The following is a 16,022-nucleotide window of genomic DNA, read 5'->3' as shown; positions in this document are numbered from 1 at the left end:
ACATATATGGAGCCAGCATGGTGTAGTGGGTAGAGTGCTGGACTAGGACCGGGGAGACCCGAGTTCAAATCCCCATTCAGCCATGATACTAGCAGGGTGACTCTGGGCCAGTCACCTCTCTCTCAGCCTAACCTACTTCACAGGGTTGTTGTGAGGAGAAACTCAAGTATGTAGTACACCGCTCTGGGCTCCTTGGAGGAAGAGCGGGATATAAATGTAAAAATAAATTAAATTAATAAAAACAATATCATTTCATATTCTTATGTAGGTACAATAAGGCGTTTAAGAGCAAGAGACTGCTCCACAACACCAATATTAACTATTTATATACAAAGTTTTGTTGTGCCTCCTGAGCCCACCATATTTATTTATTTATTTTTACATTTATATCCCGCTCTTCATACCAACTGCCTTCTTCAGTTAATTGCCACCAAGCCTTAGTTCCATGGAGGAATCCTGGCACTGAAACCAGCCAATCAGAGCAGAACAAGTGTTCTAAATTCAGTTAGCCAGGCTTATTACAATATATCCTCTGCTTGTGAAGTTAATCTACAGTGGCAGATATGGAGGAAGTAGAAGTGCAGGACAGAATACTAAGATTAACGCACTCTTTCCAAATGTCATGCCACTTTCAGTATTTGCTGTAACAATTGCTTAGAAAAATCAGGAAGATGTAAGCTCTGCTTATCCATCAGCACTGTGTATCCAAGTGAGGTACAAAGGCTTTATCAATTCATATCAGACCAGGCACTTCTATGTTTTAGGGGGATGAAGTGGCTGGACACAACTGCTCAATCTATTAGCACACAACAAGTGGTTTTTATCATTTTCATCATTGTATCAAATACAGCATGAGTAGTGCAGATTACCTGTCTTACCCATATAGCAGGGGGAGGGGTGACCCATTTCTTTTAAAAATAATTATTACCTCGAGGCTAGCTGTGCATTTGGGGAGAACCCTCTTTTTTGGGGGGGGGGGGTGTGCCTGAAATGGTAGACCTAAGCAAGGAGAAAGGGTAGCCTTACTGTTTTTACATTTTAGTATCATCAGCAACATTTTTAAACTAATGCTGCATTAGCACTTGCATGCTGCTATAGAATACTGAGAGAAGACAGCTACCAGTAATAGACAAACATTTTAGAAAAAAGAAATGATGCAGAACTAGAGAACAAGGGTTGTATTATTTGATACGAATGATGCCACAGTCACAACCCAGTAGGTACCCCATGCTCACAGCAGTCAGGTTACATGCTCTGCACAGCACACTCAAAAAGGAATAGATACACTAGCCAGGAGAAGACTCACAGTTCCAAGAAACCAAATATTGCTTATTCAGCTGAGAAAATGTGACTTTTTAGGGATTATGACTGGATCCCTTGCAATAAAGCTAGCAACTGAGCATTTAGTACCCTGTAAAATGATCTTCTTTAAGGCAAATTGCATGCTAAAGATCATTAGGAAGGGAGTTGAAAATAAAAATGCTAGCATTACAATGCCCTTAAACAAATCTATGGTGTGGCCACATTTGGAGTACTGTCTTCAGTTCTGGTCACCATATCTTAAGAAGGACATTGTAGAACGGAAAAAGGTGCAGAAGAGGGCAACCAAGATGATCAGCGGCCAGGAGACCTTCCTTATGAGGTAAGGCTACAGCATCTGGGGCTTTTTAATTTGGAAAAGAGGCGACTACAGGGAGACACATGATAGAGGTGTATAAAATAATGTATGGAGTAGGGAGAGTGGACAGAGAGAAATGTTTATCCCTCTCTCACAACACTAGAACCAGGGGCCATCCCATGAAATTGAAGGTTGGGAAATTTAGGACCTACAAAAGGAAGTACTTCTTCACACAGCATAATAGTTAAAGGGTTTTTTTAATGTTGTAACCTGGTTTTTTCAGGGTTTTTACATTGTTTTCATTAATTGTTGTTTCATGGTGTTTTTATAATCTCTGTTTTTATTGTTAATTGATTTTAATTGTTTTGTTTCAATTGTAAACCACCCTGAGCCATTTTGGAAGGGCAGTATAGAAATAGAATAAATAAATAAAATAAAATAAAATAAAATAAAATAAAATAAAATAAAACCACTTATGAAACTCTCTGCCACAGGATGTGGTGATGGCCACCAGCTTGTATGGCTTTAAAAAGTGCTTAGACAAAGTCACAGAGGACAGGTCTATCAATGGCTACTAGTCTGGTGGCTACAGGCCACCTCCAGCCTCAAAGGCAAGATGCCACTTGCTTTTGTCAAGAGGCAGCAGGACATAGTATGGGGCCTAAGATTCCCAGCCTTAGAGTAGGAAGATGTCTTGCCTCTTCACTGGGAGCCTGACCTCCACCCTGCACTGGGACAACAGCAGATATTGGCACTGCTCCTCTGATGGCAGGATAATATGGTAAAGAATACAGTGCAGGGTAGGGAGGAGATGGAAGGAATGGAGGTCCATTAACTCTTCCCCTTACAATGCACTCAAAAGGTTGCTAGAAATGGGGCTTCCTACTGCACATATCAGCAGATGACAGAGCTGTCCAACTGTGCTTGCCTTGTAAGCGTCACACTAGCGATTGCTGCAATGGCTACACTCGGATAGCAGCAAGCTGGAAGCCATTCATTTCTGACCAGAGCTTACTTTCGTTTCATAAAGCCAAGAAAGTTTCCCAGCTTGAAGCCCACTGATTAGCTTTCCTTCTTTGCACAAGTCAAGTAGTATTTTATTACTTTATTTTTCTATCTTGGAGAAGCAGCTGCCAGTCTGTGTCGACAATACTGAGCTAGATGGACCAATGGTATACAGCATATTTCCCTATGTGCTTATGTTTTCCATGTTAAAACAAGCACAAGGCAATTTTCAACTAATTAAAAACAGAAGACAATATCAAAAATACAAAAACATTACGTAAACATTTACCCCTGCTAACTGGGCAAGAAATGCCTTTTCAAATTAGTAGCCAGGAGCGGCTGGGGAGGGCGAGAGGCGCCTTTAAGGAATAATGAGCAGGTGCTTACCGGCGTGTAAGCAGCACCTGCAAGCTGCCGCGCTCCGCCTGCAATCCCGTGTGCGGCAGTGGTGCTCCGCCCAGCATCTGGCGCAGTGTGACCCTAGCCTCTGACCGTGCATGGAGCATCCACACATGAACAGATGCTGCGGCCACACCAAACGCTGGGCAGAGCGCCGCCACCCCGTACGGTATTGCAGGCAGAGCACAACAGCTTGGAGGTGCTGCCCTCACTGGCTGCTCTCGGTAGTGGATCTTTTATACTCGTATTTAGCAGAGGGAGAGCAACTGTCCCAGTTCAACCTAGCATAGCATCTCTCCAGTGGAGGTTGTTTAGTTGCTGCTGCTGCTGCTGCTGTGGAGTGTTTGTGTGTGTCGGGATTTTTTAGATCGTGAGCTTTAGTGGGACATGGAACCATATCTACTTCTCTTTTGCTATGTAAATTGCTTTGACAACTTTGTTGAAAAACTGTAAAATAAAGGAATAATAATAATGTGTCATTCTGCCCTCTTCCTTGCTGATGCAGTTTCACACCAGATTAGGATAATGTAAACATTCCCATTATCACTGAGTATTATATTAAAAACAACATTCTTAGAAAGTAACTCATAAACCATGTACTTATACTGATGCAATTAAATTGCCTCATTGATACCTTAACATTTACAAGAAACAAATATAGCAGTTGAAGTGCACTTACTTTGGCAGCAGTATCTTTAATGGTCAGACTGAGTGACTGTTCTTTTTCTTGAAGCCTAGAAGAATTAAACCGATATGTGAAAGTTGCCATGATGTCATCAAGATATATTAAACACTATCAAAACCAAAACAAATATTCAACTGTTAAGATAAAACTCAAGCATTTGAAATGAATGTGTTTCACCTCTTACTCTAGATAATTCATTTATTTGTTTTAGTATATAGGGCAAAATCCAGCCAAAGTCTAACACTCTTCACTCACACCAGCCAATATCCTGCCTAAATTCACTTGAGGACATTACATTAAAATTACAAGTTGTTCTAGTAAGAACTAATCAGCCTACTTTCCTTTCACTATCTCTACATCTGGACTAAATATGGTGCAAATTGAGGTCCATAAGTTAGATCTCTTGTGCCTCAAATGTTCATGTGTCTGCCATCTTGGATAATGGTGGATGTCGTCATTACAAACTTCAGCACTGAGGTGTCCCTGTGTGTCATTCACTACAGCTGTTCCAAATTTGGTTCAAATCAGTTAGACTGTCCACAAATTAGTGCACTTGCACCTCCAAAGTTAACGTGTCCACCATCTTGAATTGAGGTGGATGACATTGTCACAGTCTTTGCCATTGAGGTGTCCCTATCTGTCCCTACAGCTACAGCAAAAAAAATTTTTTTGCAAATTAAATTTTTATTGATTTTAACAACATTCTTATTAACATTCACAACAAATAAACAAATATGGACTTCCCGCTCACACCTCTTCGTGAATCATCAACTATAAAATTTACCTTTGCTATAATAATAATTCAAAACATTGATTTAAACCTTATGAACACAACAGCTACAGCAAATTTGGTTCAAATCAGTTAAGAGGTTTACAAGTTAGTCCACTTGCACCTCAAAAGTTTATGTGTCTGCCATCTTGAATTGGTGTGGATGACATCATCACAAGCTATGCCACTGAGGAGTCCCTATGTGTCACTCACTGCAACTGTACCTAATTTGGTTTAAATTGGTTAGATAGTCCACAACGTAGCCTGCTTGTACCTCAGATGTTCATGCAGCCACCATCTGGAATTGGAGTGGATGACATCATCACACAATACGCCATTTGGGCATCCCTATGTGTCCCTACCTCTGTAGCAAATTTGGTTCAAATCGGTTAGGCAGTTCACAACTTAGCCCACTTGCACCTCAAAAGTTTAGCCATCTGCCATCTTGGATTGGGGTGGATGACATCATCACAGACTACGCCATTGAGGTATCCCTATGTGTCACTCACTGCAACTGTACCTAATTTGGTTCAAATTGGTTAGACAGTCCACAAATTAGCTTGCTTGCACCTCAGAGGTTCACATGGCTGCCATCTTGAATTGGAATGGATGACATCATCACACACCACACCCTTTGGGCGTCCCTATGTGTCCCTAAATCTGTAGCAAATTTGGTTCAAATCAGTTAGGCAGTTCACGTTAGCCCACTTGAGCCTCAAAAGTGTTATGCGTTCGCCATCTTAGACTGGGGTGGATTACATCAACACAAACTACACCGTTGAGGTGTTCCTATGTGTCCCTACAACTGTACCCAATTTGGTTTATATAGGTCCAGGCGTTCTGAAGTTGATGGCGGCGGGGGGGGGGGGGACACATGGACAAACATACACAATGCCGGGTGATCTCATAAGCCTACTGGAAAGTAGGCTAAAAAGGACAAGTTCAGCATGCTCAACTTGTCCTTTTAATTTCAATGGGACTTCCTCAAGTAAATTTAGTTAGGATATCAGCCACTGGGTTCAGTTTTATGCATGTGCTGTGATTCCCGCCGCCACCCGCCACCACCACCAAAGTTAATGGGACTCAAAAGTGCACAAGACTAGCTAGCCTGCATCTTTACAACAGCATCCAGACTGGAATTGTGCTAATATCACATTCTTCTGCTAGCAAAAAGACATATTGTAAGGACAATATGCAAAGAAACAAACCTCTGTTCCAAACTAACTCTTGGTGGCGCAGTGGTAAAACTGCTGCCCTGTAACCAGAAGGTTACAAGTTTGATCCTGACCAGGGGCTCAAGGTTGACTCAGCCTTCCATCCTTCCGAGGTCGGTAAAATGAGTACCCAGAATGTTGGGGGGCAATATGCTAAATCATTGTAAACCGCTTAGAGAGCTTCCAGCTATAGAGCAGTATATAAATGTAAGTGCTATTGCTATTGTACTAGGGGAAGATGCTACACAACTTTTAGCTACCTCTTACACAACCTTCTCCCACCAGCAGAAGTCCTTCTGATAGGTGTTGTGCAACACAGCAGAGCAGCACATAGGCACCTATTTTCTTGTCTTATGTTAATACGTTAGTCTGGATCTTGCACAAAGTGTTTTATATTTTAAGCAGTATATTATTCCAAATGGAAAAGTGGTCTTTTCTATTTGAAAGCTTCAGGTTGGGGCAGGATAGAAATTTAAATAAATCTATCCTTTGTCATTGTTCGAAAGGGTGATTCCCACTGTTCCCTCCAAGGCATGCGCACATGCGTGCGCTCACAAGTTCTTGGATGTCCGCTCAGTTAATTTTAGATCCCGCTCAGGTTGAATCTGGAAGGCCCCATTCTGAATGCAGGTGCACACACACTGCCTTGATACTGGTGCCCAGAACAAAACTCATTCCGCACACAGGTGAAAAAAAATTAGAGGGACCACTGGTGATTCCTTCCAAATAATACTTCCCATTGTGCTCTGTTGAGTGTCACTGATAAGCACTGATTAGACAAGCCCCAAAGAGCAAGAATAAACTTTGACTGGACAACCATTTTGAGGATTTAGGTAAACAGATTATGGATTTTAAAAGGCTGCCACATGGATGTGCTTTTGGATTGCCCCTATATGGAGACTGCAGCGTTCTGATATAAAACCTCTAAGAGCAGAAAAAGTCTGAGTTGCATTTTGTCTACATTAATATGCTGAGGCTTTCAGCTTGATCAGATACATATCTATTCGGAAGCATAACCCCATCAAGTTCAGTAGAACTTACTGCAAGGTTAAGAGTGGCTGTTGGGGAGCATGGCCAGGACTTGGCAGTGCCTGGCTAGGTGTCTGCATGGAGGCCACCTTGAAACCCCTGATATGCTGCTTCGAAATCTTCAGAAGAACATACATATAATCAGAATCAGGCAGCTAATATGTTTATGAGCAAAATACAAAGTGCTGCTTATCTTCTTTATATATAATTCTCTTAAATGTACTCGTCGCTAATCCCATGTGTGGAAGTTCTTACGAGAGTTCATAAGCAGCTGCCGGATAGGACAGCAATGGGGACGGGGGAGAAAATAGGGATGCCAGCCGGCGGCCAGAGGTGGCAGTAGCGGCCCGGCCTGGTCCACAGGAGCAGGAAGTGGTGGCGGGCCAGCCCGGCTGGTGAGAGCAGGAGGTGGCGGCGGGCCGGCCAGCGGGAGGAGACGGCCCCTGCCAGGAGGTGGCGGGTGGGCAAGCGGTGGCGGCAGGCTGGCTCTCTGGCCAGGCCGCCAGCCAGAAAGTGCGGTGGGGAGAAGGGGGAGAGAAGAAGCAGGCTGACCAGCCAGCCCACCGGACAGAAAGCACAGGGTGGGCCAAGAAGCGGGCAGGGGAGAAGTGAACTGGCCGGTCAGAAAGCCAGGCAGCGGCGGGAGAAAAAGGCAGCGGCGATGGGTGGGCAGCTGGAGGCACAGATGTTCTGCGCCTGGCCCAGTTAGTTACCTATAAAACCCCAAATGGCTTAGATTCAGGGCATTTAAGAGAGCACCTCCTTTGTTAAGAACCCTCCCACCTATTAAGATCATCTGGGAAGGTCCGGTTATGACACATCTATTTTCTCAGGCTTATAATTAATTTTAATTTGTTTTATATCATAATTATTTTAATCATTTTATCCTGTATTTATATTTGTTGCATTTTAATTTATGTACACCTCCTAGGGATGCACATGTCAGGTGGTATAGAAATATGATAAATTAAATAAATAATAAAATAAAATAAGTGGAAACCCATGATAATCTAGAGTCACGGAACACAAGTAGAAAGGGAAATGCCTTCCCTGCATTTTCCCAGATCATGGGCCTACTCTAGGGTTTCCAAATCTAACTGAAACTATATCTAGAGTTCCAGCCAGCCAGCCACCTAGCCAATGTTTTCCACAACAATATCAAGCCATTACAATCTCCACAATTGCTTTCAATTGTCACCTAGACATGGATGCCGATTCCCAGAGACTCCAGGCCCAATCCTGGAGGTTTGGCAACTTCACTCCATCTGCCTAACCACCATCCTATCAAATCAAACCTGTTTCTAGCACGGGAGCAACAGAAACTGTAGCATCCAAAGTTCATAAAAAGATGAGGAGAACTGTTGATGAGCAGAAGGAAGAAAACAGGTATGGGTGCCCAGTGAGGGAAGCTTGTTTTTCCTTACTCAGACTCCAAAATACAACTGAACACAGGTGCTACCAAAGACTTTAGAAATCCTTCCACAAATGGCATATAGAAAACCGTGACCTTCAAAACAGACCTAATCCAACGCTTTCAAAGAAGAAAAGCACAATACTCCAGGGGATTCTATCTGCTGAAGCTAACATCAGTGGAAAATATATAGCAAAATTCTATTAAAAGTTTGAAACAGGGTGATTTCTTTGCCCTTCAGCAAAGTCTGCACAACTTGAGTCAATCAAGGAATCAATAACTCCTTGGCACTGTTACAGTTTCCCACTTTGGAATCTGTCGGAGATTCCGCTTTTTAACAAGCAAATCACTACTGCTGTTTACAACTAAAGTTACATGTATAATGTTAATTTAAGTACCACTTGTGTACTTATTGGTGGATTCAGGTGTACTTTTGTTCACCACAAGCTGGACCAAAAATAATCCTTGTTGTACAACTTTTGTACTGGGTAATGTGAAAAAGTAGCAAGCATGAGATAAAGGCAGACTGAGTTAAAGGCATATGTATGTAAAGGCCATTGCCAGTCTGTGAAGACCATACTGAGCTAGATAGACCAGTGGTCTGACAGTATATTGCAGCTTCCTATGTTCCTATGGTGAGACATAGCATATCCAAAAGGTTTGGTCCTGATACTATTAGTGCTTTGGAAGCTCTGAATATCATTAAATTCTATCATCATATTGGTGAATTTAATCGGGCTCATAATATGTTTTATAATTTTATCCAAGCCCAGGTAGCACCTCCATTCAATACTGAAAGAATTAAATGGAGCTTAGAATTGAATGTTCTGATTATACAACATCAATGGGACACGATTTTGGCTGAAACTGCCAAAGTATCTTATGATTTGAGGCTAGTTAGTTCAACAAAAAATAATATATCATTCTTAATGGACTCCGATTAGACTCCATGAATATGGGCTGAGCAAATCTGATAAATGTTGGAGATGTGGGGAAGGAGAGGCAGAACTCTTATATCTGTTCCTTAATTGTAAGGTTATATCTCCACTCCGGAAAAAGATAAGTGACTATGTCAATTTAGTTATAGCGAGGGACTATCCTCTAGACCCTGTTTCAGTTTTGTTAGGATTGCCTCCTGATGCTGAAGGAAAAACCCTTAATCAATGGAAATGGCTAACTAGGGCCTTTCTGGTAGCTAAATGCATTATTTTACAAAATTGCACAATATCCTCCAGATATTGACAAATAGTTTCTTGATTTACTTACTCTGGCAGCCCATGAACATTCCTTATTTAATACTAGATCTTGTTCTTCAAAGTATGAGGTGATCTGGTCTGATTTTTTGGAAGTATTTACATTGTAAGTGTAATGTATGTATGTATTCTTCTAAACAAACAAACAAACAAACAAACAAACAAACGGAGTTATGTGCAAATGCTTGCACTCAGCCTGTATATCTTATCACCTTATAAAAAGCTACTCTTTAATCCAAATGGCATCACATAATTATACACCCAGAAACACTTCCATGTTTCTGGCTGCTGGCCAGACTAGCCCCTCCCTCTTCCTAGTCTGCCAAGGCTCCATCCCCGAAATCCCCATTTTGATTGCATTGCCAGACTGTGGGCATTGTGTCAGCATGTCAATCACTCAGCAACTATTAGCCACAATATGAGAGGGATGTGCTCTATGCAATCATGTCTTCTCAACATTGATCACCCACCCTTGGCAGAGAAAAAACATATTAACTCTTTCCTGTCACTCCTTATAGCAGTGACCTTCCCAGAATTCCTAAGCGACACATCCATATATAAGCACAATTAGTGATACCCCAGGATGGCAAGGGATTCTTCCAGATGGGAAAGGAAGCTTGGGGGAGAAGCACAGAAGACTCACTGAGAAATAGGAAGGAGGAGGAGGTGGTGGTGGTGGGTGGGTGGGTGGATGAGAGAAGGAATGTTTCAGTAGAGTTCATGCCATGACTTAGCTGCAAAACTGCTACCAGTGTCTAAGGCAGATACTATGCACAGTAAATGTAGTGGGTGGTTCTGGGACCTGTTACCTGGCCAGGAAGGTGGCGCCTGGCAGCCAGGTGAGCACCATGTTCAGTCAGGAGAATAAATCTGGATTCAATGCACCCTACTTCAAAGAGCAGGGGGCTTGATGGAATTAGTGCAGGCTCCCTGGATTTCAGAAGGCAATCATCAAGACACCCCTCAGCAGGGATGGTGATGCAAACCCATACCCAAACATTGGAAAGGAGCCTACAACAAGTGGAATCTCCCTAGGGTGTATCCACTTGCAGGGTTGCTGCACATAGGTTCCAATCTGGATGGTATGACAGACTCAAGTTAAACATCCTTTTCTTGCTCAGGAGCACGTAAGGTCCAAAGCAAGCAGGGGAAAGCAGGCTTATTCTGATCTAGATCTGTCCCTTTAACTGCAAGAACTCAAGGGATGCAGCATCCCTGTTGCCAAACAGCGGCAAGAGGAGTGAGGTGGTGGCATTTCTGAGCTGACCTCTTTTTGGTAGTGGGAGGAGCTTCCTCACGAAATCCAAGTTACAGCAGCTGCAGGATTCAGACAACACAGTGGTGCCTTAGAACCTCTGGTTTCAACAGCAAAACTCACTACAAACCGAGGGTTCAAACTTAGGTCTGGAGGCAAAAATAGAGCCATGGTTGGGTGATGGAACTGCAGCTTCACACATTCAATCAGAAACACCTACCTCAGCTACGTGTACCTGAGGTTTGGTGTTATGTCTGAATTGGGCCATAGACTAACCACAGAGAGGAGAAATGAATAGGGCTTTTTCATTCTCATTTCTTTCTTTGTGGCAATCAATAAACTAGAAAGCAATAAACCAGAAAGCAGACACTCAAAACCTAAGACTGCCTTGAGCTCTTTATGTCTGAGAAAACCCTTGCTCTTTCACATCATCCATACCCCAGATCTGCACAAAGATGGCATTAAAAAGGGACATCCTAGCCTAACTGCTCCATAACAATGAAATTTCATTTCCTGGGACATCTGCCAAAATATGAATCTGAACATTTTCCTCCAGCACTACAAGTTATTCTAATTTTTTTCTGGCTAGAGACTGGAATTACACTGGTATGAGAGTAAGGAAATTTAGTTTGATTCAATATTTTAGATTTTGCAGGTTTGTATTGACCTATACTGTTATGAGATTTTTAGAGGCTCTTCTCACGATTGGTGAGAAGAGCTTCAAGGCGGTTTGTGAGGAGAGCGGGCTAGTCCCGCTCTCCTTGCAGATGAGCAGATAGTCTGCTCTGGGCGGCCGCAGCAGCTGCCCACACAACTGCCGGCTCTATGATGGAGCCGGCAGGGGCTGGGAGGATCGGGGGCCGCATGGCCCCCGGAAGCTCCAGTATAGAGACCCCCGGGCCGGGAAGCTGCTTTTAAGCCTCCTGGCTGGCGGTCTACTTGTGCGGAGCTGCACCACAGCTACCCACAATTTTGAAAACCGGGTTTGCGGAGTGCTCACTCCACAAACCCAGTTTAAGGGGAGGGGTAGTTAGGCGGGTTAACTGCCTGGAAGCCACCAGGCTCGCCTTTGAGCCCGGTGGCTCACTCGGCCAGGCAAAATCGGGCTAGGCTCTCTTAGCCCACTTTCGCCTGATCGTCAGAATAGCCTCATATTCTATTATTCTGTTATCAAGAATGTGTATACAGTGCTTTTCAACAACAACAAAGTTTTCAAAGCAGTTTACACAGAGAAAGGAATAAGATTGTTCCCTGTCTTGAAAGGGATCACAGTCTGAGAGAGACAAAGAGAGAGAGAGACCAGCAAAAGCCACTGGGGGGATGCTGTGCTAGGGCTGAATAGCTCATTTCAGTTCCGTTCAGTTCATTGCAGTCTTTGATCAAATATACAGATTTCAGCTCAGACCCAAATGAGAATAACCTTAAGGGTAAATACAGATATAAGGGTGAATACATATAGAAGGTATTATATAAAAGTAAAATAAAATAAGTTAAAACAACCCTTAAAAACCCCTAAATTAACCATTTCTAACACACCATATGCAAATCTTAATTGCAGCCGTACAAGGTCTGGCTACCTGCTGTGACAGTTCTCCTCCTGCTAAATATAAAAGTGCCAACTATTTGAACGGCAGGTTAATCTCCTTGTACACCACATATTTGGTTGAACACAACTGTGGCCAGACTCCGATGAAAGTGGCATGTTGTATATTTTACCCCCAAAAAAAGTTCTATGGAGACAAAACCCTTCTACTGACAAACAATACATTTACAGAGTTCAGGCTAAAGGGTTGCTCTGTTTTCATTGTGTGAACAAACATACTGAACAATCAGAATCTTCTCTTTCCTCTAATTTCCTCAAGCAAATTTTCTAAAAATTAGACTTGTCAGCTCAAGCAGGCCCTGTCTTCAACCAGAATTGCTGAGTGGCTTAACAATACTCCAACTAATAATCCTTTCAAACCCTGATCATTTAAGCTCCTCACTGAATTAAGTTTGATCAGACAAGGCCACAAGTGTTATTGCAGCTGAACAGACTGATTATTACTGCAAACATAAGACAAAATACTGCTGCCAATGACCATCATAAAATTAATCGAGACTACAAAAACTGAAAAATGTGACCATCCAGTACTCACTAAGACAAGGCACTGTAACCCCACACATGCATGCACTACCCATGTGTGTATCACAGACTGACTTGGGGAAATTTAGCTCAAAAGTTAATTTGCCAAGTGTATAACAAATGAACTGCAGTCTCCACAGAGACAAATACCAACATTAGGGTACCCTACAAGAGCAACAGACTCTGAGACAAGGCTTTTGAAACAAATAAAGAAAATGCATTGATAAGGCAGAGGTACATGCAAATAGTAGTATTTGACAACCCTGATATTGTCACAGTTGTGCTGGGAATGAAAGTAGCTCTCAGGAACTAGAGAGAGAAGAAAGGGGAGTGGGGGAATGAAGGCTTTAATAGTCTAGCAGCTGGCAGGCATTGTAATGTGGACAGAAGAAGGGAAGGAGAAAGGGATAGAGCAGTGGTTCCCAACCAGGGTTCCTCCAGATGTTGCTAAACTACAACTCCCATCATTCTCAGCTTCAGTATATTGTGGCTGGGAATGCTGGGAGTTGTAGTTCAGCAACATCTGGAGGAACCCTGGTTGGGAACCACTGAGATGGAGAATTAATAGCAATTTAATACCCGTCCATACCTGCTGCTTTTGTACGTAATGCCAGAAGCAATGGCTTCCCACTAGGAGAAGACTGGGGTCCCTTGCAAACAAGACCACGGAGAGGTAGCAAGGTCCTGGGGTGGCACCAAGGTCTGTGGCACTAGGCCCACAGCTAGCAAAACTGATCTTGGAAGCACTGCACTGGCTGCTTATTTGTTTCTGGGTACAATTCAAGGTGCTGGTTATTACTTTTAAAGCCCTAAATGGCTTGGGCCCCAGTTACCTTAGGGACCACCAGCTCCCAGCTGAACCTACCCACCTGACCGGATTGGCTAGGAGGGCTCTGCTCCACGTGCTGACACCTGCTAAGACTCGTTTGTCAAGCACACAGAAAAGGGCCTTCTCAGAGATTGCCCCCAGAGTGTGGAACCCACTTGTGGCTGAGATCCACATAACTCCCCCTCTCCCAGCCTTTTGACAGGAATTGAAGACTGCCCTTTTTATCCAGGTTTTTGACCAATGAGTGGCCCCTGACTCTTTTTTAGGGCTTAGCTGTATTTTCAGGTTGTTTTTATTGAAATTTTATTATTGTTTTTATCTTGTTGTTAACTGCCCTGGGGTCTTAGGACAAATATTAAATAATTAAAGGGGCACTGGCGTTCCCAAGCCATCAGGCACAGGGGTTAGTCCACAGCAAGCCTACACAGGGAATAACTCTGCCTCATGGTCTCTAGGGTTCTACTCAGGAATCTAGGGGCTCTCAGGTCCCTTTGGGGTCCTGCGGCAAGCCCATGGAGTCCTGTGGCAAGCAACAGTCCAGTGGCAAGGCCATGCAAAGAGTGACCCAAAGACTCTGGTTTCCACAAGTGTCCAGGGTAATCCAGTGCAATCTTCTCAAAATAATCCCATGCAAAGAACACTTATGGATAGGGATTTCCACTCAGTAGTGATTCTGTACTATTCTGTTCAGTGTTCTTCCATCTTGGGGCTCAGCAGCCCAGTGGCTCAGCTTAAAGGGAAAGGGTTTCAGTACACAATGGGAGGTTAGCAATAGCAGTAACCTCTAGGGCAGTAGCAAGCACTTTGGCCACCAGCAACAGCAAAGCTGTCTCCAAAAATATTTCACACACATTTCTGGAAGACAAGAACTTTTATATCATTCTGACCTCTTCAAAGTCCCAATGGCAGGGAAAACTTTAGGTTTCAAATTGGTCAAACAGACTCGAGGAGGGTGTGGGTGTGGTGTCAGCTATTCAGAGGAAGCATAGAACAAAAGGGCTCTATTATTGATTGATTGATTGTTCAATTTTTATACCACCTTTCATAAGGCATCCTAAGGCAGTTTACAAAAGTTAAAAAATAATAAAACTCCATAAAAATCACATTTAAAACCTTAAAATCAGTTAAACAACAAAAACCATAAAACACACACACAAAAACCACCAACCACCATAAAAAAGACAAACAGAAGCAGGAGAGCTGAGACACCTTGCAGTCCCTAAGGGGGTAAAAGCATGAACAAATAAAAAAGGTTTTCGTGGATATTTTAAAAGCAGCTACAGATGTCAAAGAGTAGACATTCATTGGGAGAGCATTCCAGAGCCTGGGGTTAAAAACAGAGAAGGCCCTGTTTCAGGTGCACAATTTAGCCTCTCTCAACATCAGCACATACTCTCTCAACATCAGCACAAAGCCCCTCTGAAAACCTTGTTAGGTGGGCAAAAACCTTGGAAGCAAGCGATCCCTCAGGTATCCAGTACCCAAACTGATAAGGGCCTTAAAAGTAATAACCAGCACCTTGAATTGGATCCGGAAACAACTCTTTCAAAATAGGCGTAATATGTTCTGAGCGAGCAGTTCCACAGAGAACCCTGGCAGGCTGTAGCTGCATTCTGCACCAGCTGAAGTTTCTGAATATTCTTTAAGTGCAGCCCCATATGGAATGCACTGCAGTAATCCAGCCGCAACATGACTAAGGCATGGGTAACCATGGCCAGATCTGCCTTCTCGATTTTATGCCAAACCTGTATAACTGACTTTGGACTTGAGCCTGATTGCATTCTGGGGTGCTTTTACGATTCAAAGGCTCTCCAGCCTCAAATACTTTTCAGTGCTAAAGATCCTTTTGCTGTGCCATGAACACTGGCTTCTTCCAGAATGCACAGAATTCAGGGTGGGGGCAGCGGAACGTCATCTTTTGCTAGGCAGATTTTGCACCAGTTCAGCCTTTGCACAACGCTGCTGCTTGATCCAAGCAGAGGCCAATTTCTTTTTGGCACCAAGTGGCTGTAGAAAAAGAGCATTTCCCAAAGCGGGGGGTGGGGGGAGGCTGTCTGTTAACAGCATCCTTTTCCAGCATGAATGAGTAACCCTTGCCTTCGAATGTGGCAGGCAAGGTGGAATCACCTCACTCACTATTACATTTGTGCTCTTCTGCAGTTGTGAGAGTCCCCAACTGCAATACTATTTAGGATCCGAGACATGGGAACAGGGTTAAATCCTAGGGTTAAATTTCTTTATTTCTCTGGATGGTGGGGCAGGAAGATCTAGAAATATTAAATGCCATCGTCAAGACCAAAGACCTGCACTGGAGCATACAATCAGTGTACTCATTAATTCATTCATTCATTTATGTTACTTAATATATTTGTTATATATTGGGTCCATAAGGCAGCTAGCAATTATTTAAAAAATCATATAAGTACAACA

The 16,022-nt window shown here is 43.1% G+C and overlaps 1 protein-coding gene across 7 annotated transcripts in view; it reads right to left on the bottom strand.

The window, feature by feature from the left end:
- Window positions 1–16,022, bottom strand: part of DISC1 (DISC1 scaffold protein) — a 311,857-nt gene that overhangs the window by 216,767 nt on the left and 79,068 nt on the right. For all 7 annotated transcript variants that reach the window (XR_008316745.1, XR_008316749.1, XR_008316750.1 and 4 more), the window contains exon 7: window positions 3,702–3,756. Coding sequence is in view for 3 of the 7 variants with exons in the window: in XM_053298880.1 (XP_053154855.1) it covers window positions 3,702–3,756 (55 nt within the window). In the remaining 4 variants the exon portion in view is untranslated. The remainder of the gene's footprint in view (window positions 1–3,701; window positions 3,757–16,022) is intronic.

The sequence above is a fragment of the Hemicordylus capensis genome, chromosome 1 (assembly GCF_027244095.1).
Source record: "Hemicordylus capensis ecotype Gifberg chromosome 1, rHemCap1.1.pri, whole genome shotgun sequence".
Classification (NCBI taxonomy): domain Eukaryota; kingdom Metazoa; phylum Chordata; class Lepidosauria; order Squamata; family Cordylidae; genus Hemicordylus; species Hemicordylus capensis.
This window is presented reverse-complemented; position numbering and strand designations above follow the sequence as displayed.